The sequence below is a fragment of the Lynx rufus genome, unplaced genomic scaffold (assembly GCF_022079265.1).
Source record: "Lynx rufus isolate CCGP_SWC_20201006 ecotype Redwood Valley unplaced genomic scaffold, mLynRuf1.p SCAF_7, whole genome shotgun sequence".
In the NCBI taxonomy this organism is placed as follows: domain Eukaryota; kingdom Metazoa; phylum Chordata; class Mammalia; order Carnivora; family Felidae; genus Lynx; species Lynx rufus.
Window position 1 is genome coordinate 42,780,360 of NW_025814889.1, and position 23,082 is coordinate 42,803,441.

Below are 23,082 nucleotides of genomic sequence, written 5' to 3' on the forward strand. Positions count from 1 at the left end.
GAGTAAAAAAAGTTTAAAGACTATAAGGTCCAAGGGATTGAGACATGCGACCTACATAGGCGGTTTCCCCTACAATCGCGGTTCCTTTCGTGAGAAGGAAATTCAGATGGGAAACTTCAGGTAGGGATGTCTTTACAGATACTGGCAGAGACTCAAGAGCAGTAGTTCCCAAACTTGATCGCATGTTAGAATCAGCTGGGGGGGGGGGGAGAAATATACATATATATATACACACATATATGTGTATATATATATGTATATATTTATCTGCCTCTGCCTCTGCCTCTGCCTCAACCCTGCCCTGGAAAACTGAGATTTAATAGGTCTGGAGATGGGCGCAGATTAGGTATTGTTTAAAAGTGCCACGGGTGAGTCTAATGGCAACCTCAGTTGAGAACCACTGATCTAGGAGTGTGATGGAACACTGATAGCAAACAATGATTATGCTTCCCATGCTTTTTGCATGGATAAAACTTGTTCGGGCGAAGGATGATTTTAAGGGGGAAAAAAAAAAAAAGAATGGTTTTTCCGGCAGCTTCAATTATCTGAAATATGGATGCGTCTCTCCTGAATACAGACAAGTTTGGATTTCTTTCTAAGTACCTAAAGTGGGAGATCTTTATGTATGCTAGTTGTACATCTGCAATGTTATTTCTTCTTGGGGGTTAGTATTGAGGGGGAAACAGATGTTTGGGCTGAGAAATAAACTTTTTTGCTGAAAGTATATCCTCAAAGTTTTAAGTAAGCAGCAGAAAGGCATGATAGGTAAACCGAGGCCTAGAGTCGCTACCCCATTCCCATGCCTGCCACCACATTCCAAACCCAATTCCTGTCCCAAACCAAATTACAATAGGGGAGGGAACTATTCTACTCTTTATTTTGCTCGCTGGGGATCTATACAGGAGATGGAGGGGCAGCCACAAGTCCCCAAGAGCGAGGGAGCATAAGTCCATTCATCCTACTGTCTGTCTGAGGTACAACCCCCAAGGCTCTTATGCAAGGGTAGAAAGTAGCTACAGGGACTCGATTTGTCTCTGGGCCCCTTCCGGAGTTTTTCTGCCCCGCTGTCCCAAACGATGGCAAGTCAAGCGAAGACCAAAGCCACGCCCACGACAGACCCTTCAGATTTCCAGAAGTGAGTGATGTTCCACCAGAGCAGAGCGGCAGCTTTTCAATTCATTCCTCTTTGATGAGCTGCATGTAATTTTCTCCACATACCCTGTGGAACCACACTCGGGGCGGGGGTCGTGGTTAGCCTGGAAATTAGAGCATGGAGCACATGCTTCTGCCACCACAAACTCTTGCAACAGCCAGCCCGGCGAATTGGAGGCGCTCACTGATAGCTTCTGCGCCGGCACAGGAGCCTCCGATTGGCAGAGGTTTAAGGTGCAAGCCGCCGAGCAACCTGCCCTGGGGGAGGCCACGCCTCCCTGCGCCCCTAGGCTTAGAGGGCTCGGTCTGAGCCCTCAGGACAGAGGGACCTTCTGGACTGGCCTCCCGCCTCGTCTAGGGCTCACTTACTCTGCAGCCGGTGGGAGGTTCCAGATCCGGGCTGAGAAACACCAGCAGTGCCTATCAGGGCAAAGGCTTTATTGGGATGTCCCCTTAGCCGCAGCAAGAAAAGCCAACACTCATTTGTTGGATTGGGCTGTGGGCTCACTTCTTTGGACCCTGACAAGCCTCGGGAAAGGCCCTCTCTAGGTCCCTGCGGGAGATTTCTTGCCCTGCGGAAGACGCCCAGCCCAATCTTCAAAATGTAAGAAAAATATTAATCATTGAAATCAGTTTCCAAATTGGATTTCAGGTGGCTTAAAATAAGATATGTATTTACAATAAACCAGTTTAGGTAGAAAGAGAATATCTTACCTTGAAAAAGAGAAAAGAGCTAACACACTAACTAGTGGCTCTATCTCTAGTAACTAGGCTTAAACATTAAATTTAGCACCCGTCTTCCCTGTCTGCAGGGCAAAAAGGGAAACAGTGACGTATTCATTAGGTAGTTTCATAAGAGAATTTAATAGTTCCTGAAGAAAATTAAAATTTTTTCTGGTGGCAAATTGAAACAGGAGTTTATTAATAAATGTAATTTTTATCATATTGTTATCTCAGTTTTCTTTGGCAAATCCATACTGTGAAATTACTTACTTTTTAAATGTTTAAAGCCTTGAGACTTACAGCATCACCTGGATTCCGTGTCTGATGGCCTTCGCAGGAATTAGGCATGAACCCTGCCGCTGTTTCTTTGGGCCCCAGTTACCTTTCTCAAATTACTCTGGTGTTCTCTGCTTTGCACACATAAGCCTGTGTCTCGCTTTGACAGAATTGTTTCATCTTGAACAAATATACCTTTTTATTTTTTTTACCTTCAATTTTAAGAAGAGCTGTGTGGGCCCTTTGGTTTCAGAGACACTACTTATAACCAGCAAAATTGGCCTTAGCCCGGAGCCTTCCAGACATTTGGTTTAGACGTCCTGTCACCGGCAGGCCTCCATGGCTTCTAAATAGTGGAAAGAGCCTTACACTATTATCTTCTTATTTTTTGGAGAAAGAGTGCGAGCAGGGGAGAAGGGCAGTGGGAGAGGGAGGGAGGGAAAGAGAGGGAGAGAGAGTGAGGGAGGAAGGAAAGAAAGAAGGGAGGGGATGGGGAGGGGAGGGGAGGGGAGGAGAAGGGGAAGGGGAGGAGAAGGGGAGGGGAGGGGGAGGGGAGGGGGAGGAGAAGGGGAGGGGAGGGGGAGGGGAGGGGGAGGGGAGGGAAGGGGAGGAGAAGGGGAGGGGAGGGGGAGGGGAGGGAAGGGGGAGGAGGAGGGGAGGGGAGGGAAGGGGGAGGAGGAGGGGAGGGGAGGGGGAGGGAAGGGGGAGGAGGAGGGGAGGGGAGGGGGAGGAGAAGGGGAGGGGAGGGGGAGGGAAGGGGGAGGAGGAGGGGAGGGGAGGGGGAGGGAAGGGGGAGGAGGAGGGGAGGGGAGGGGGAGGAGGAGGGGAGGGGAGGGGGAGGGGAGGGAAGGGGGAGGAGAAGGGGAGGGGAGGGGATAGGATCCCAATCAGGCTCCATGCTCAGCACAGAGCCAGATAGGAGGCTCAATCCCACAACACTGGGACCCGGGCCTGAGCTGCAATCAAGAGTCAGATGCTTAGCCAACTGAGCCACCCAGACACCCCAGAACATGGGATGCTTGATCTTGGGATCATGAATTTGAGCCCCACGTTGGGTGTAGAGACTACCTAAAAATATAACACTTAAAAAAAGTGGAGTAAATACCGAAGAAAAGGAAAACAATTCCAGAATTCACTATCCTGAGCACTGAATTCTATTCTGAAGACCAGGTAACTCCTTTTGATATCACCCAAATATGGAGACTAATAGTTGCGTCTCAAATCAGTTTTGTCTTCCTTAGTAACAGACTCTGATTTTTAGCTGGGCCTATTACTGCTCAGCTAACTACGTACATTTCCAAACCACTCGTATGATCAGGTACGGCCGTGGGATTAAGCACCAGCTAAAGAGGGACAAGCAGGTGTGTTGTTGTAGGAGGCTTCCCAAAAGGGTCTTTAAAAGGAATGGATTGATGGATGGATTAATGGATAAACAAATTGTGGTCCATACTCCTACAACATGGAGGAGCTGGAAAACATCCTGAATGAGATACTCCAGACGCAAAGAGACAAATATATGATTACACTTATAGGAAGTAGGTAGAGGGGCGCCTGGGTGGCTCAGTCGGTTGGGCGGCCGACTTCGGCTCAGGTCATGATCTCGCGGTCCGTGAGTTCGAGCCCCGTGTCGGGCTCTGTGCTGACAGCTCGGAGCCTGGAGCCTGTTTCAGATTCTGTGTCTCCCTCTCTCTCTGCCCCTCCCCCGTTCATGCTCTGTCTCTCTCTGTCTCAAAAATCAATAAACGTTAAAAAAATTTAAAAAATAAAAAAAAGGAAGTAGGTAGAATATGGAGATTTCTGCACAGCACTATGAAACTACTTTATGACAGTGAACTGTGTAACTAAAAATGGTTAAAATGGTAAACTTTATGGTATTTTGACCACAGTAATAAAACAAGGAGTGGGGTGGATTTGACTAAGGTATGGAATTCGGTGGAGGAAGGATTGCCTTTTGAATAAATGCTGCTAGAGAAGTTGGCTTTCTACAGGCTAAAAAATGAACCTCTATGTAAGTTTCAGACCTAATAGAAAAATTAACTGAAAATGAATCGACTTACATTTAAAACAGAAAACTAAGCAACAGAAGAAAAATCTTCAGGCTCTAGAGCTAGGCAAAGAGTTCTTTTTTTTATTAATTTTTTTTTTCAACGTTTATTTATTTTTTTGGGGGGACAGAGAGAGACAGAGCATGAACGGGGGAGGGGCAGAGAGAGAGGGAGACACAGAATCGGAAACAAACTCCAGGCTCTGAGCCGTCAGCCCAGAGCCCGACGCGGGGCTCGAACTCAGGGACCGCGAGATCGTGACCTGGCTGAAGTCGGACGCTTAACCGACTGCGCCACCCAGGCGCCCCTAGGCAAAGAGTTCTTAAGAGTTGACACTAAAAGCATGATCCATAAAAGGAAAAAATCCATAAATTGGATCTCGTTAAAATCAAGAACTATTACTCCATGAAAAACCTTGTTAGGAGAATAAAAAAAAAACTAGAATGGGGAAAAATACTTTCAAACCACATATTTTCAATGCAGGTGGAATAGGCCTCTACTGGAAGATGCCATCTAGGACTTTCGTAGCTGGAGGGAAGTCATGCTTCAAAGGACAGGCTAATGCAGCTGGTAACCAATTTGAAGCCAATCCTCATTTACCATTCTGAAAACCCTAGGGCCCTCAAGAACTTTTCAATCTACTCTGCCTGTGCTCTATAAATGGAACAACAAAGCCTGGATGACAGAATTAACTGTTTATATGGTTAACTGAATATTTTAAACCCACCGTTGAGACCTACTGATCAGAAGATTTGTTCCAAACTATGACTGTTCATTGACCATGCACCTGGTCACCCAAGAGCTCTGATGGAGATGTCCAGCAAGATTCATGCTGTTTTCATGCCTGCTAACACAACAGCCATTCTGTAGCTCATGGAGCAAGGAGTAATTTCAACTTTTAAGTCTTATTTTAGGGTTTTTAAGTCTTATTAAGAAAGACCTTTTGTAAGGCTGTATAGCTGCCATTGATTGTGATTTCCGATAGATCTGGGCAAGGTACATTGAAAACCTCTGGAAAGGATTTGCTATTCTAGATGCCACGATCTATTCTTCAAGGTAAGAGGTCAACATAGCAACATTAACAGAAGTTTGGAAGAAGTTGATTCCAACCCTCATGGAGGACTTTTAGGGGTTCAAGAGCTCAGTAAAGTCACTGTAGATGTGGCTGCAATAGCAAGAGAATGAGAATGAGATGTGGAGCCTGAAGATGTGACTGAATGGCTACAATCTCATGATAAAATTTGAATGGATGACGAGTTTCTTCTTACAGATGAGCAAAGAAAGTGGTTTATTGAAATGGCAATCTAGTGCTGGCGACCATGCCATGAAGACTGTTGAAATGACAACAAAGGGTGTGAAATTTTACATAATCTTGGGGCACCTGGGTGGTTCAGTCAGTTAAGCGTCCAACTTCAGCTTAGGTCATGATCTCACGATTCATGGGTTCGGGCCCCGTATTGGGCTATCTGCTGTCAGTACAGAACCTGCTTCAGATCCTCTGTCCCCCTCTCTCTCTGCCCCTTCCCAGCTCATGCTCTCTCTCTCAAAAATAAACATGAAAAACACTCAGAATATTACATGATCTTAGTTGGTAAAGCAGCAGCAGCGTTTGAGAGGATGGACTCCAGTTTAGAAAGAAATTCTACTGCAGGTAAAATACCAAATAGCACTGATGCATGTTGCACAGAAATTGGCCTTGCAAGGAAGAAGCAATCAATGCAGCACAAACTGTCATTGTTGTCTTAAACAAACTGCCCCAGCCACACCAGCCTTCAGCAACCACTACCCTCATCAGCCAGACCCTCCACCCGTAAAAAGATGATGCTTAGTATTTTCTAGCAATCAAGTATTAAGGCGTCTACATTTTTTAGACATAATGGTTTTGCACACTTAATAAACTACAGTATAGAATCACTGCTTGGCCTCTTGGCTAAGATCAAGTGTAATAAACTACAGTATAGTATAAACCTAACTTTTGTGGGTACTGGGAAACCAAAAAATTCAGTTGATTCCCTCTGTTGTGATCTTTACTTCATTGCGGTGGTCTGGAACCAAACCCACAAGATCTCTGAGGTATGCCTGTAAGTGGAAGATAGAAAGTGGAATAACAAAGAAAGTTAATTATATAAATTATAATTTATAGGATTGGAAATAATTATACAAATTGGAAATAATTATTTAAAAAGGAGTCTAGAAAAAGATACAGAGAAGATAAGCAAAGGCCATTCAAAATACACAGAACTGGTCTCCCCAGAGAAAACAAAAATAATGGAACAGAACATTTCACAAGAATACTAAATGAAACTGAGAGCACACACCATGTTCAAGAGGAAATGGTGATCCAGAATGGTCAAAACAGAGCTATTTGAAGAGCTATCTTCAAAGATAAAAGGCCCTTTTAAAGTCAGGCAGAAGGACACTTAAGGGGTTAGGGAGGGGGGTCCTGGGTGGGGGATCAAGCTGGCCTCAGTTCTCATTAACATTCAGCATTTGCAACAGTAGGATACTTTAATGTTTATTTTTGAGAAAAGCACAAGCAGGGGAGGAACAGAAGAGAGAGGGAACAGAGGATGGGAGGCAGGCTGTGCTCACAGCAGTGAACCCGATGAGGGGCTCAAACTCACGAACCGTGAGATCACGACCAAAACCATGAGATCATGACCAAAGTCAGCCGCTTAACTGACTGAGCCAGAACAATACTTTTAATATCCTTGAGCAAAAGGAGTTAAGACAAGCAGTCTTTTGAGAAATAAGAGAACAATTCTGGACATGAAAGAACTCGGGGCATAGAGTTCTTTCTGAAGAAAGCACTAGAGAACAGAACAAGTCAGGTGAGAAGTAACTTTATTCACTACAGAAGAGATAGTGATGAGCATTACATATATGGAACTGTAGGGAAAAAAATACTTTAAAAAGGGTGCAGAAGGGAGTAACAGAATAAGCAGTGTTAATCAAATCACGTAGAAATGACAATGAAAAAGTTGAGAGGAAGAAGGGATACCATGAGAGGAGATAGAATTGACCCCTATGTAGTTGAGATTGTGAAGCTATTCAAACCTGGGGGCACCTGGGTGGCTCAGTTGGTTGAGCGTCCGACTTTGGCTCAGGTCACGATCTAGCGGTCTGTGGGTTCAAGCCCGCGTCAGCTTCTGTGCTGACAGCTCAGACCCCGGAACCATCTTCAGATTCCCTGTCTCCACCTCTCTCTGCCCCTCCCATGCTCATGCTCTGTCTCTCAATAATAAAACGTTAAAAAAAAAAAGGTACTAAAACATGCTTAATTTTATTACAAGTTTGATAAAACTTCAAGACAGCCCCGCACTTATCCATGTTGGTAGGCTATAATAGTTTGACTAGTTCTTAGAATAATTTCTGAAGACCTAATTTGGCAGTGAGATGTTAATTTTAGTTTTTTTTTTTAAATTTTTTTTTAATTTTTTTTTTTCAACATTTATTTATTTTGGGACAGAGAGAGCATGAACGGGGGAGGGCCAGAGAGAGAGGGAGACACAGAATCAGAAACAGGCTCCAGGCTCTGAGCCATCAGCCCAGAGCCTGACGCGGGGCTCGAACTCCCGGACCGCGAGATCGTGACCTGGCTGAAGTCGGACGCTTAACCGACTGCGCCACCCAGGCGCCCCTGGCAGTGAGATATTAATATCCCCCTCTTATCACTGTTGAACTTGCCACGTTACAACCAATCCTCCCAAGTTGATGCTTTGTTTCTGCCTCCACTCCATACTGAAGACGAGATTATTGTTCCTTACCTGTGTACTTATCAGCATGGCATAGATTTCTTCACCCCAGGTCTCTAGTAGCTTCGCTTAGGTACCTAATTCATTTCAGTGATCAAAGCATTTGGAACACATGCTCCACACTTCCCTTCCAGTGCCCTCCCATTTCTTTTGAGATCTCTTCCAGAAGTTGGATGTACAAGTATGTGTCCTTGCTTCCTAACCTCACCCAAACGTGTGAAGTTCCTTCCCAAGACAGTATCACACATTATTAGAATGCCAAGTGTGGACATTCTAGGAATGTCATCGTTCACTCAACACACAGCTGGCAAAAACACATTAAAAAAAAACAAGACTCTTTGAAACGTATTCAAATAAGCCTCAATTTTAATAAGATCCTCTACATACACATTTGCTACTGAAAATTGAACTACCACAAAAAACTTTTATTACAACTCTAATTTTTGAAAACCAGAAAACCTAGCCTATGCACCCTGCCATAATTATAATTATGATTATGCTCTCCAGCCAAACCACCCAATATTCTCTATGTATTCCTCCCTGCACAAGTTACGTGGCTTCCAATTTGATGTTAGGGTTTCTTTTAAATGTTTTTATTCGAGAGCATGAGTGGGGGAAGGGCAGAGAGAAATACACACACACACACACACACACACACACAGAATCTGAAGCAGGCTCCAGCCTCCCAGCTGCCAGCACAGAACCCTACTCTTCAGAGCTCTAGTCGGATGGTTAACCCAACTGAGTCACCCAGGAGCCCCATGTTAGGTTAACCGATCTTCATGACTTCAGGTTTCTCAAACACCCAGGCTACACTCAAAACCCACTAGTGTTTCCTTGGGTCCTATCAAAAAGTGGAACTAAAGTATATTGAGGTCACTCAAATGCAAAACACCGGATTCCTCACAAATTATTATCATCAAGGTAGAAAAGACAGAGCTAATATAGATTATCAAAATATTATACTTTGTCTATAATAGAGCAGCCTTCCCAAGGTGCTGCCTGATTCTAAAATTACTAGCAAGGAAAACACCATATAATAAGGTTTATGTTTACATAGACTCCATGTCATAATTATTCTCCATGCTGGTATCCTCGGGAGGTCTATGATACAGGCAATAATGACATCTACATCTAAATCTTTCTACTCTGGATTCATCCTGGAAAAAAAAAAAAAGAGAGAGAGAGGAATTGCATTAATTTAAATAAAATGGATTAATTGCACCACTAATTGAAGTGTAACAACCCTCAAATCTAGGACTGGTTATTAGAATAGCCTTTGAAATACACTTGTGGGGCAAAGAGGAGGCAAGATTGAAATGTATGGGTACTAAAGAATGCCAGGTTGCAGATCATTTTGTAATTGTAACATCTGAGCGTCAAAAATATATTCTAAGGTCATTCTCTGAATGCCTTAAATGTTAAGTCCTCCTAGATTCTGTACTCATGTTATTGCCCTCTTACTACAGAGTACATTGTACATCTACCGTAAGATAAAAGTTGGAGAATCTTAGTTTTAAAAAATATTTTTGAGGGGCACCTGGGTGGCTCAGTTGGTTGAGCGGCCAACTTTGGCTCAGGTCATGATCTCGCGGTCCGTGAGTTCTGGCCCCGCGTCGGGCTCTGTGCTGACAGCTCAGAGCCTGGAGCCTGTTTCGGATTCTGTGTCTCCCTCTCTCTGACCCTCCCCCATTCATGCTCTGTCTCTCTCTCTGTCTCAAAAATAAATAAACATTAAAAAAAATAAATAAAAAATAAAAAATAAATGAAAATATTTTTGAGAGAGCGAGTGGCTGAGGGTCAGAGAGAGAGGCAGAATCCCAAGCAGGCTCTAGGCTGGTCAGCATAGAGCCCAATGTGGGGCTCGAACTCAGGACCCGAGCCGAAATCAAGAGTCAAGATGCTTAATCCACTGAGCCACCCAGGTGATCTAAAAGTTAAAGAATCTTAAAAACACAAGTGTTATTCACATCCTGCCCTCATGAGTGACCGCTGCTCATCATTCTTAACATCCTAATTGACATTGGGTGCCCAGAGTTAGGCAGTGCTGTCGGCCCAGATCACATGAACCTACCGTGACACGCTGGTTGAAGTAGCGATGATTTTTAATAAACCACATCAGCCTTTCCATCCTTTCTTTCCGAGCAGTTAACAAAGTCCTTACTCCACCCCTCCTCCTGTTGCTGAGTATTCGGTCCACAAGTCCCTGTGGTTTCGTCTCTGTGTCCTGCTGTTGGGGTGGATATTCTGGTAGAGGGGAAGGAAGTTTGATACTAGGGTCGAGAGTCAATTGACTAAGGTTCTTTATTAATACTTCGGAGATGGTTTGAGAGGCAGCTGAAAGACAAAAGAAAGTTAAGATCCATTAGGGTGAAATGCAATATCCAGAAGTCACTTGTCTCTTGCTCAAAGTAGGTGTGCCTGTTAAAACAGGTTAACAATAAACATTAGGAGGTTCTTCAGGGTTAAGATCACACATAGACATTACCTACTGTGTTAGTGTAACACACTTCAAATGGTGAGAGCATACATTTGAAAATGTGCTTAAGAATCCACTGTGATAGGGGTGCTTGGGCGGCTCAGTTGGTTAAGTGGCTGACTTCGGCTCAGGTCATGATCTCTCGGTCCGTGAGTTCGAGCCCTGCATGGGGCTCTGTGCTGATAGCTCGGAGCCTGGAGCCTGCTTCTGTTTCTGTGTCTCCCTCACTCTCTGCCCCTCCCCATTCATGCTCTGTCTCTCTCTGCCTTTCAAAAATGAATAAATGTTAAACAAAAATGAAAAAGAATCCACTGTGATAGAGGGCACCTGGGTAGCTCAGTAAATTAAGCATCTGATTCCAAGAGTTGGTTTCGGCTCAGGTCGTGATCTCAAGTTCCGTGGAGTTTGAGCCCTACATTGGGTTCTGTGCTAACAGTGGGGAGCCTGCTTGGGATTCTTGCTCTCCTTCTCTGCCCCTCCCCTGCTCCCTCTGCCTCTTGAAATAAATCAACTTAAAAAAAGCTAAAAAATAAATAAATAAAAACCCACTATAATGGAAAAGGGTTCATTCTCAGAATTTCCCCCTCTTCCTCTTATCAGCAGTTCTGAGGTTAGATTTTTTTCCCCCAGTGTCAAAAGATACCTTATGTATAGGATTCCAACTGGGAAAAAAACATGGGACAGAAATCAGGTATTGGCAGTTCTCCTATTTTCATGTGTGTTAATTTTTTTTTTAATTTTTTTTTTCAACGTTTATTTATTTTTGGGACAGAGAGAGACAGAGCATGAACGGGGGAGGGGCAGAGAGAGAGAGGGAGACACAGAATCGGAAACAGGCTCCAGGCTCTGAGCCATCAGCCCAGAGCCTGACGCGGGGCTCGAACTCACGGACCGCGAGATCATGACCCGGCTGAAGTCGGACGCCCAACTGACTGCGCCACCCAGGCGCCCCATGTGTGTGAATTTTTAATAGCGGGGTGGGGAGGGGAAGCAAAGCATTAATGCAAGTCAAAATTAGTAAACAAGTTTCAGCAGTTCACCTTGATAATTATAAAAAACCTCTTAAATTTTCCTAGGGGAGGGTGGGTAGGAGAAAACACTCACCCAGTGAAATAGACAAAGTAACCCGAAATGTAACAGTCTCTCTCCTTAAGCAGAACTAGAAGTCAACAGGCTGTTCCCCCCTTCACTCCTACCCAGCCTTTTCGTGGTGTTCTCTCCACTCAAACTCATTTGTTTTGGGAAATCAGCCACTCACTTGCCTCTTTCCGAACCATGATGCATACCCCATATGCACTCCCATCTCATAGAAGGCAGTTAACCTTAATCTTTCCTGTGTGAAAGCATTAAATATAAAAGTCAGTTTCCATCTGACTTCTAGGGACTTGTGCACATGTAAATAAAGATCCCTAGCTGCAGAACTGTCAGGGTCTATGGCAGATTTGAGGAAAACCAAAGATCCGATCGAATAGACCTTACAAATGTCTTCATTAATTTCACCCCTTGTATATGTCCACTCAGGCTCTTCCCTCAAAGAGGCAGGGTGGGGTGGCGGTGTGGACTGCTGAGGGGGCGGGGAGGAGAGTGGTGCCTGGCAGGGGATGTTGATGGTAGCAGAATATAAAATGTCAGGCTTCCCTTCCAGCTGGGGCCCACCTACCACCATCAGCCTACGCCACCCAGCCCCACCATTAGGGTATTAAGGTTTCAAATCCCAAGGGTCTGGTTCTCCAAGGCCAAGCCTGGGATTGGGTGGAGCTCCAAGAGCTTCTCTGGTAGGAGAAGAACCCAGGAAGGAGAGGGCCTAATTAGCACTATGCCTGGAGCAGCGTTCCCAAGAAAGCCCTCCAGAATGCATCCTACTAATTTACATTACACTCACTGGCTTTTATCGATGGGCCCCCTCCTTCAATTTCCTCCGCAAAGCCATTTCCCTGTTTATTAACATTCCTAAAGGGGAAATTTAGCTGGAAAACCAATTCAGAAAAGGTTGGGGAGATTCAAAAAGCCCATAGGTTACCTTGGGAGTTTAGGCTTCTAATGTTTGCGGTTTTTTTTTTTTCCCTTTCCTTTTTACCATTCCTGACACGTATTGAGGATAGGCAGACATTTTCAGGCACGGCCTAGGAGGATTCTGGATTGCTTTTCCCCAGAAACTGGGCAGAAAGGATTGAAGTATTCCTGAGCCCAGTAAGCAAGCAATGCAGTTCTCCCCCTTCCCCAGCTTCTAGCTCTTCCCGTTTCTTCACCAGAGGGACCTACATACACAACGTGGCCCTCCCGCAGGGAAGTGGTTTACTTCTCTGCATTCCTGTGTGTTCCGAAAAGGCACTATCTGGCTTACCTGAGCCTCCCTGGGAATTTTCTTCACTGGCCATCTGAGAAGGTTCCGGGCCACAGGATGGGTAAAGCTTCGTTGGCGAATCCATCGAAAGCCAAGTCTCAGACCTGAAAGCCAAGTCTCAGTCCTTCTAGACCTTTGGATTCCAGTGGAAAGCAATGGGCTCAACTAACTGCCAAGTAGCCTGGAAAGACCGAGATAGCCCAGAAAGGGCGAGAAAAACTGAGGCTCCAACAAACCGTGGCGAGAGAAAAAGAACAAACCTCAAAGTTTCGATCTGGTTTCCTCTTAAAACTACAGATAAGCCAATCAGCGAGCCTATTTTAATGTAAATGCTAATGGTTAAAGGGTAAGGTGAGTGGGCGTCATCCTATTAGTGGAATGAGAGGATAATTCTTCATCTGCTCTGCATTAAAACAATCATACTCTGTCATGTAGGCTGGAAATTTTTACAAGAACCTCGGGTTGTGTCTCCCTAAGGTTGCCTTAAAAATCTTTTTTTGTTTGTTTGTTTTTTTCAAACTACTTCCTGGTTTGTGAACTGGGCTTTAAGGTATTCTCGTGCAGAGAGGTGAAGGGTGGTTTTCCCTCCAACCGCTGATTAATTCCCAATTAAACTGACTGAGGAAGTTTCCTTAAAGTTTTCCTTGCCTCGCATCTTAAACCTGGGGTTGCTGGTAAGGGAAAGTAGAGGAGAAATAAAGTGTCTGTTATAAACACTTTACTAGCTTGATATTTTATGGATGTGTATCTTGTATCGCTTTTTTTGTTTATTTTTTTTTAATTTTTTTTTTAACGTTTATTTATTTTTGAGACAGAGAGAGACAGAGCATGAACGGGGGGGGGGGGCAGAGAGAGGGAGACACAGAACTGGAAGCAGGCTCTAGGCTCTGAGCCATCAGCCCAGAGCCCGACGCGGGGCTCGAACTCACGGAGTGTGAGATCGTGACCTGAGCTGAAGTCGGACGCCTAACCGACTGAGCCACCCAGGCGCCCCTGTTTGTTTATTTTTGAGAGAGGTAGAGAGAGAGCCTGAGCACGCCAGCAGGGGAGGGGCGGGGGGGGGCAGGTAAGCGGATCCAAGAGAACTCTGTACGGACAAAGGCAACCCTGAATTGGGGCTCGAACTCACGAACAGTCAGATCGTGACCTGAGCCAAAGTGAGACACTCAACCTACTGAGCCACCCAGGGGTCCCTGTAATTTTACTTTGTTTTATAGACTATTAGTTGAATCGCATTTAACATTTGTGAGCAGCTGAAATTAACTAAATTTATAAATCCCCTTCCTGCATCCCCCCATTTGTGCTGAACTCTGGCCAAGAGCACCAATATTAACTGCTGATTTTCTGCTGGAGGTGGGAGAACGAGTCCCCAGCTGTCCCACCCTCTCCCCACCCCTCAATGTGCAGCTTCCCCCACTCCCCTTTTAGCTGGAAATCATGAGAAAATACTCAAAAGCAATCTTACTTGTTTTTAGTAAAAAAGCAAGTCGAGGTTCTGATCAAGAAATATTTGTATAGATGAGGAACAGCCCTAAGTACATGTTAGGTCACAATACTTGATTCAAAGTGTTTCTGGAAAAGTGCAGCCTCCAGATAGCCAGCATCAACAGCACCTGGTAACTTGTTAGATATGATTAGAAAGCACCGAGCTCCAACCCACATCTACTGTATCAAAGACCATGGCCCAGCCATCATCGATGCAGTGATTCTGAGGTGTGCTAACATTTAAGAAGTTCTGCTTAATGGCATTCTTGACTCTCTACGCCTGTTGTTCTCGGCTGTTTCCTCCCTTGCCCTGGATACTGGTCCCATGGCAGTCTCTCAAAATTCCGTTGGGAGAGGTGAGGGCAAAAATCAGATTACAGGAGGTACAAGATTAAGAAGACAGTGAAAAAGGCCGGTACAGACTCCCAAGAAATCCAGGTTTAGGACAAAGGGGAGAGAGCCTTGGCTGCAAGAAGGTGCAGGATATGAATGGTGGAGGTTCAGTTTGCTTCAACATGACAGAAGCTGAGACAAAAGCAAAGGAAAGTAAAAATACGGAGAGACGGGATAGTTGGGGAAACACCCTCCCAAAATATGCTTTAAACAATCAGATTTTTTTTTAAAAAAGTCTTATTTATTTATGAGAGAGAGAGAGAGAGAGAGAGAAGGCACGAGCCTGAGAAGGGGAGAGACAGAGAGAGAGGAAGAGAGAGAATCCCAAGCAGACTCTCACTGTTAGTGCAGAGCCCATTATGGGGCTTGAACTCACAAACCCTGAGATCATGACCTGAGCCAAAACCAAGAGTCAGATGCTTAACCAACTGAGCCACCCAGGTGCCCCGAGATTAAAAAAATCTTTCAGGGGGCACCTGGGTGGCTCAGTTGGTTAAACGACCAAGTTCAGCTCAGGTCATGATCTCATGGCTCATGAGTTCGAGTCCCATGTCAGGCTCTGTGCTGACAGCTCAGAGCCTGGAGCCTGCTTTGGATTCTGTGTCTCCCTCTCTCTGCCCTTCCCTTGCTCACTCTCTGCCTCTCTCTCAAAAATAAATAAACATTAAAAAAAAAAATCTTTCAAAATTATGACACATTTCTATTTAACATGTTTTTTTTTCTTTATAGTATGAAAGATGAGGTAAAAAGCCAAACAGACTAAAGCAACTTGGAGAATAAAAAAAGACTGTAAAAGCATACATCAAGGAAACTATCCCTAATTTCTCCAGAGATAAGAAATCATATAACAGGGGCACCTGGCTGGCTTAGAAGAGTATGTAGCTCTTGATCACGGGGTCGTGAGGTCAAGCCCCACACTGGCTGTAGAGATTGCTTAAAAATAAAATGTTTTTTTTAAAAAAAAATCATATAACATATAAGGCTATATAACATATAAACTGGATGCCCTTTTTAAAGGAGGAAAACAGCGAAAAATAGAATACCTGGAAATGAGAAATTTGATGTTAGAAACTAAAAAAAACATGGTTTGAAGAAGAAATCAAAGATATTCCCTCAATAATTAAAGCAGAACCACAAACAGATGTAAAATAGGAGAAGAGATATAAGAAAATGAAAATTTAAGATCAGGAAGTATAATGGCTTCAGATTCTTCAACAACAATACCGAAGACTAGAGGATAGTGGAGAAATCCCTTCCAAATTCTGAAGGAAAATGCTTTCCAACCTAGAATTCTGCATTAGTCGAAAGACTGAGCCAGTGTGGAACATCCTCAAACATTCAGGTTCTCAAAAAATGTCACCACTGGCATAGTTTCCTTAGTCTTGTGGCAAATTAACTTGATATGAGAACACTACCAGGGAAGTATTCCTAAGGTCATGAAACAGGCTCACAGACCATACTAAAAAGCTCATTAAAAATTTTTTTTAATTAAAAATCAAAACACTCCTATCTTGCCAGTTTTTTTTTAAGTCATTTTAACGAGCACAGCAAAAAGCAAAGCAAAAGGAAGGGGGCAGACAGAACGTTAAAAACAAGACGATAGGCCCAAAATGGAGTCGCTCATGCTAAGCCCCATGTCACCAAATTGAAATTGAATTGAATTACAATGTTGGCTCTCCCAGCATGCAATTTGAAACCAGTTAATCAGAATCTCCACATCAATACTAGTTAGGTAATCTGTGCAACTAATAGACCCCTGCCATGCCCTAAAGGAAAGTACCCATGCAATAACCAATCTGCTTTCTTGCCTAGAACAACTTCCTGAATCCTGCTCCTTTCTGCCTATAAACTCTCTTCTCTTGTGTAGCTCTTTAGAATTTCTTTCTATTTGCTATACTGGATGCTGCCCAATGCATGAATCGTTGAACAAAGCCAATAAGATCTTTAAAATTTACTCCCCTGAATTTTGTTTTCTAGAAATAGGATACAATCTAGATGAATGGATCTTAATTCCGAAGTTATGGGATATGCAGTTGATAGGGTTCATACACGCTCCCCTAAAATATGACATCTTGGGGCTCCTGGGTGGCTCAGCTGGTTAAGCCACCTATGTGAGTTTGGGAGTTAGAGCCCCACGTTGGGCTCCGTGCTGGCAGTGCAGAGCCTGGTTGGAATTGTCTCTCCCCAACTCTTTCTGCCCCCCCCCCCCCCCCCCCCCCCGTGCTTACAGCTCGGATCCTGGAGCCTCCTTCAGATTCTGTGTCTCCCTCTCTCTCTGCCCCTTCCCCGCTCATGCTCTGTCTCTCAAAAATGAATAAACTTTAAAAAAATAAAATAAACTTAAAAAAATGAACACATAAAATATGACGTCTTGGCATATTGACTATTTCAAGCTGAGAGGTGCTCTTCCCATACCTGGAAGGGAACGTCTTCATCGCCTGCTAAATTCCCCCCCCCCCCCTCTTAACTTACGATATCCTTCCACGACCGTCTCCTCTTCCTCAAACCTAGCATAAAAACGCTCAGGTTTAACTCTTCGTTCAGGTCTTCATTTCCTCCTGGAGGCTCCTGTAAGGAAAACTTGCGATGAGTAAATGTGTGTGCTTTCCTCCTGCTAATCTGCCTTGGTCAGTTTAATTTTGAGACCCAGCCAGGGACCTTCCCGGGGTCAAGGAAAGCTGCTTCGTTCCCCACACCGTGTTTATATGTTTGTCTCTACCGCTCCTCCTTCCGCTTTGACGGGGTGGTCATGAGAACCAGAGTGGAGGTTTGAGGAAAGTGCCGAAGGAGCAGGTGCTAGGTACCAATAACGTACACTGATTCCACCAGTGAAATAGGCCTGGCCATAGCTATAGCTTGCCGAGTAGCCTGGTGAGCAATCATGAATTTTATTTGCATTTTAAAGGCAGACCGCAACGGGATTAAAGTGGGTGCCACCAACCGGTGGCTGATTTAGGGATCAGGCAGTTGCCAGTCCGCAGGTGATATGATCATAGCTTGTTCTTTCCCTACTTTTCTTTCTGCAAGTAATAACTGTTTTTTTTTTTAAATCTTATTGGTTGCTATTTGACTTACTGTATACATTTATATTTTAACTTACTGTATATTTGGGGGCGCCTGGGTGGCTCGGTGGGTTGGGCGACCGACTTCTGCTTGGGTCATGATCTCGCTGTTGGTGACTTGGAGCCCCGCGTTGGGCTCTGTGCCGACAGCTTAGAGCCTGGAGCCTGCTTTGGATTCTGTGTCACTCTCTCTCTCTCTGCCCCTCCCCTGCTCGCAGAGTAAATAAATCCCCTGTCTCTCAAAAATAAATAAACAGGAGCGCCTGGGTGGCTCAGTCGGTTAAGCGTCCCGACTTCAGCTCAGGTCACGATCTCACACTCCGTGAGTTCGAGCCCCGCATCAGGCTCTGGGCTGATGGCTAGAGCCTGGAGCCTGCTTCCGATTCTGTGTCTCCCTCTCTCTCTGCCCCTCCCCCGTTCATGCTCTGTCTCTCTCTGTCCCAAAAATAAATACACGTTAAAAAATTTTTTTAAATAAACATTAAAAATCAAAAATATATTACAAAAATAATAACTTACTGTATATTTAAACACCCAATGAACTCTACGAATACCTCATGTGCTACTTATTTAGTGAGTATCCACACTTAACTATGAGTTATCTCCTAAGTACTAACTTACAGCCGGGCTTAACATTTAAGAGTATCTCCATCCTATTTCTTCTCTCCCTCTATTGCAGAATCGAATATTCTCAAATAACACTTCAAATGCATGTTGTACCTTTTAACAGGAATGTTGATCTAACTAAAACAGAAAATAACCGAATCAGAAGAATGAGGAGATTGGAAATATGTGAGTATGAGGTACGGGAGAAGAAAGGACTAAATCTGCGTGTCGGAATTCGATACTAATGCCTAACACCAAAAAACAAAAATAAAAATAAAGAAGTATCATTGTAAGCTTGCTATTTTGAAATGAGGAGACAAACGGGGTGCCTGGGTGACTCAGTCGCTTAAGCATCTAAACTGGCTCAGGTCATGATCTCGCAGTTTGTGAGTTGGAGCGCCGTGTTGGGCTCTGTGCTGGGAGCTGGGAGCCTGGAGTGTGTTTCCTTCTCTCTCTCTCTCTCTCTCTCAGCTCCTCCCCGCCCCTCTCTCTCTCAAAAATAAATAAACATTTAAAAAAAGATCTAGTCTCTTAGCAACTTTTGAAGTTTATAATACAAAGATTATATACTTTGTATTTTGAAGATTATAATACTATAATCACTATTTTGTGCATCAGAACTCGAGAACTTACATACAAGCTGCACATGATTTCCTCTTCTAGTACCTTAGTGCTTTGTACTTGTTTCTTCATGTTGTTCTCTGCTACCCTCAGTAGAAGACAAAGGAGGACGGACCCAGGAGGTGGACAGAGTGGTTGACAGGAAAACCTTTAAGGAAACAGTCCAAGGAGCTCAAACTTTTTCTATGTGTTGGGGAAGACTGCCATTATTTTTCCTTCTGTCCTCCAACACTCAGGTCTAGCTTGCACAGCAGGGAGGTTTTTAGGCAATCCTGAAGAGGTACCACTAGAAAAGACAGGCTCTTTAGATTTTCCAGTAAAATTGTAGAAGCTGTAGTTTTTGTGAGAGAATTGAAATTGGAAGCATATCTGTTCTAATTCAATTTCGATACCACCCACCTGATTCTCTCCGTCAATGGTTCATTTATTTTTAAATGGCTGCCAGATAGGCTTATTTGATAGGCTCAAAGGAGGTAAGCATTGACTTTCCAAGTCAGTTCCACCTACCATTTTATTGGAAGTCTGGCTCTAATTGATCTGAATTTCTTTTCAGATCCTCTTAAAGCCATTTGGAAGCCTTAAATGTCACCTTTCTTTCCAGACTCAGAGATCTAGGAGATCAAGCTGTGGCTAGAGCTTCACGGACTGACCACAGAAGTTTACCCTGAACTAGAGTATTCACCCAAGACCAGGGGAGAAAATTAACAGGAAGACAGGCCAAGTAACCCCCTTTTGTTTTCCCCTTTCTTTTTTTTAAAAAAAAAATTTTTTTTTCAACGTTTATTTATTTTTGGGACAGAGAGAGACAGAGTATGAACGGGGGAGGGGCAGAGAGAGAGGGAGACACAGAATCAGAAACAGGCTCCGAGCCATCAGCCCAGAGCCCGACGCGGGGCTCGAACTCACGGACTGCGAGATGGTGACCTGGCTGAAGTCGGACGCTTAACCGACTGCGCCACCCAAGCGCCCCTCCCCTTTCTTGATAAGAGGAAATTTCAGATTCTTTGTATTAATTTCCAGCCTTTGAAGAGGCAATATAATTTTTTTATTGTTTATTTATTTTTGAGAGAGAGAGAACGTGCAAGCTGGGGAGAGGCAAGGAGTGAGGGGGACAGAGGATCCGAAGCAGGCTTGGTGCTATCAGCAGAAGTGGGAGGCTTAACCAACTGAGCCACCCAGGTGCTTCGAAGGAGAAATGTAATTAAGCAAAGTTCCTCAAACCAGAAGAGGCAGGAGGGTGGGACCCTCCGGGGGCAAGACAGGAAAGCGAAGGGAAAGTCTATAAGGGGGAGCTGCATTGTTAAACTATGTCGACATTGCATTCTTAAAAACAAGGTAACAGTCCCCAAGTGGAATCCCTTTGCTAAGCCCCACATCACCAAACCAAGAATTAATTACAGTTTGGCTCTCCCAGAAATGGAATCTTAAGCCAGTCATTCAGGGATCACCTGATCAGCACTAGTTAGATAATCTGATCGACCCCTGCCATCCCCTAAAGTGACGTAACCTTGCCATAACCAGCCTGCTTTTTGCCCACGTATAATGGCTTAGTTCCCGCTCCTTTCTGCCTTAAAAATCTTTCATGTTGCACAGCCCCTTGGCGTTTCTTTCTATCTGCTAGATTGGATGCTGGCCTATTCGAATTGATTTTGCTCAAATAAACTCTTGACACGTTTTAATACGCCTAAGTTCACGACGTGTTTTTGTTTTTGTTTTTCCTAAAGCAGTCCATATAATTTTATTCACATTTGAACTCCACTAGAGTCAGGGATGAAGTGTCATCTTTCATCCCAAGAATGAAGTCTTCAGGTAACGTCTCAAGGGCTATCTGAGCTAAGCGGTCATCATAAGAAGGTAGGGTCCCTGATTTCTCTAATTCACAGGTTTCTGCTTTCTGGAGGCCTCCAGTGAATCACCATGCTGCCAAAGTCCACACAGAGCCAGTCATCATCGTCCTTCCTTTCTATCTTAACAGGAGGTCCACTTTTACGTCTCGGGTATTTTACATTTTCACCACGTGGTCGGCGATGGCATGTGAGCGTCTCGTGCAAGCAAGTTCCACTCTCAGTCACAGAGGAATCTGTATGTTTCACTTCTGGAGGAACCTTAATCACACAAACGTCTCTTGCATTTTCTAGCCTCAAAAGTGAAACCAGCATATCGATGTCTAACTGGGGGCCCGAACGATCTGCCGGGCCTGACTCCAGTCGCCGGACGCCCGCTGCCCCTCGGCCACGCGCCGCAGTGGACGTCGCGCCGGAGTCCAGGAGTCAGGCAGGCCGGGCCGAGCGCTGGGTCCCTCCTTCAGGCGCCAGGGGCCAGCATCCCAAGCCCCGCCAGGCACCTGCTGCCACCCTGCGCCACAGCAGCGTCCCAGCCGCCTCCCCACACGGACCGCCTGCATAAATTAATCTCTTAACAGCCCAGAACACCCCAGTCCCTGGACTCATTTCTGCAAAGGGGAATGTTAGCGCAATGGCTTAACTGCTGGAGGCCGGAGGAGGAAAGTCTTTAAAATCGGATGAGTGGAGTTTAGAATTCTAATCTGCCCTGGGGTGTGAACGGATGGTGTCAGAATCTTGGCTCTACTTTTTTTTTTTTTTTTTTTTTTTTTTAATCTGTGGAGCCCACCTTTTTTCCCTCCGGGTGGGTTCTCCGGTTTGAAACTGTTTTCCATTCAACTGTGCCAGGTTGGTTTCGGGATGGGCATCAGAGCCGCAGGCAAAATAAACGTGTTGCCCTCAGGGAGCAAATATTCTGGTGGGTAGGGACGACAAACCAGAGGTCCAAAATACAGGGTGGGTCGTGAAAAGTATTCCAAAGAGAGGCCAAGCCTGGTAAAGGAGAGGGGAAGGCGGCTGTTGTCGAAATCCTCCCAAACACAATTAATGGACTCCCTCCGCTGCCTGGCTCACCCGCCGGCCCCACCCCGGCCTCCCAGCCCCGCAGGTGTTGTCCCCCTTTGCGCCCACTCAGTTCTCGACGGCGCCTTGGGTCGACAAGTGTTTCCACCGCATCCCAGGCCATCTGCCCCGGATTCGGGCCTGGAGGCCCGATGAGCGGGGTGGGGGACGAGCTGCCTGGCACCTGGGACCAGCAACGGCCTGGGGACCAGTGGTCGCTGCGGCCCCCGCGCCTGTGCGCGGAACTGCCCCTCGCTTTGCCCCTTCTCTCCCCGCACCGCCTGCACCTGCCTTCCTTTCCACCTTAGTTCGTGAAATTGCACAGCGGAGAATCGATGCTCCCAGGGGTCGAATCCTGCGTCTGCGAGCAGTTATTGGACAGCTTAGTGGAAAACGCTGAATGACTTTGAGAATGTGAGAGCCCGCTGAAGAGCGGCGTGCGGGACGGGGTTCTGATGGGAAGAGCTCAGGATTGGCCGGTGAATTTCCAACATTGGAGGTTTGAATGAAGATACTGGAACCAGGGAGGTAACTGGTTAACTAGTCAATCAGGCCGATCAGAGGAGAGTAGCAAATATTGTCAGCATTCCCAGGTTTGCTAAAAGGTGAGATTTCAGGAAAGGCTTTTCTTTTTTTGGTAAGGCTCGGCAGAACACGCAGTAGATAATGCTGGTGAGAGGCACAGCCCGACTGGACCTTTCTATTTCAGCTTTGGAAACCCAGTCCAGAGATCAGAGGAATGCCTTGTGTCTTTGCCCTGTTTCATTAACCTTCTGCCTTGGCTTCTCTTTTTCATTATTTATTTATTTAAAAAAATTGTTTTAATGTTTATTTATTTTTGAGAGAGAGACAGAGACAGAGTGTGAGCGGGAGAGGGGCAGAGAGAGAGGGAGACACAGAATCCGAAGCAGGCTCCAGGCTCCGAGCTGTCAGCACAGAGCCTGACGCTGGGCTCGAACCCACGAACTATGAGATCATGACCTGAGTCGAAGTCAGATGCTTAACTGACTGAGGCACCCAGGTGCCCCTTCTCTTTTTAATTTTTATTTATTTTTTATAAATGTTTAGTTATCTTTGAGACAGAGTGGGAATGGGGGAGGGGCAGAGAGAGAAGGAGACCAAGGATCTGAAGGGATCAGCCGAGAGCCTGATGTGGGACTGGAACTCACAAACCTGTGAGATCATGACCTGAGCAGAAGTCGGACCCTTAGCCGACTGAGCCACCCAGGCACCCCTTT

The 23,082-nt window shown here is 45.1% G+C and overlaps 1 protein-coding gene and 2 pseudogenes across 1 annotated transcript; all 3 read right to left on the reverse strand.

Annotated features, from left to right (window-relative positions):
- Positions 1 to 1,013: 1,013 nt before the first annotated feature.
- On the reverse strand, positions 1,014 to 2,223 carry LOC124501849 (protein JTB-like; annotated as a pseudogene).
- Positions 2,224 to 8,334: 6,111 nt separating this feature from the next.
- DPPA3 (developmental pluripotency associated 3) lies at positions 8,335 to 12,909 on the reverse strand. Its single transcript, XM_047067345.1, has 3 exons — positions 12,775 to 12,909; positions 10,026 to 10,288; positions 8,335 to 9,111 (listed from the first exon to the last, which is right to left on the reverse strand). The coding sequence occupies exons 1-3, from the start codon at positions 12,857 to 12,859 to the stop codon at positions 9,004 to 9,006; spliced, it is 456 nt and encodes a 151-aa protein (XP_046923301.1). The 5' UTR covers positions 12,860 to 12,909; the 3' UTR covers positions 8,335 to 9,003.
- Positions 12,910 to 20,679: 7,770 nt separating this feature from the next.
- LOC124501850 (mitochondrial assembly of ribosomal large subunit protein 1-like) lies at positions 20,680 to 21,968 on the reverse strand (annotated as a pseudogene).
- Positions 21,969 to 23,082: the final 1,114 nt, after the last annotated feature.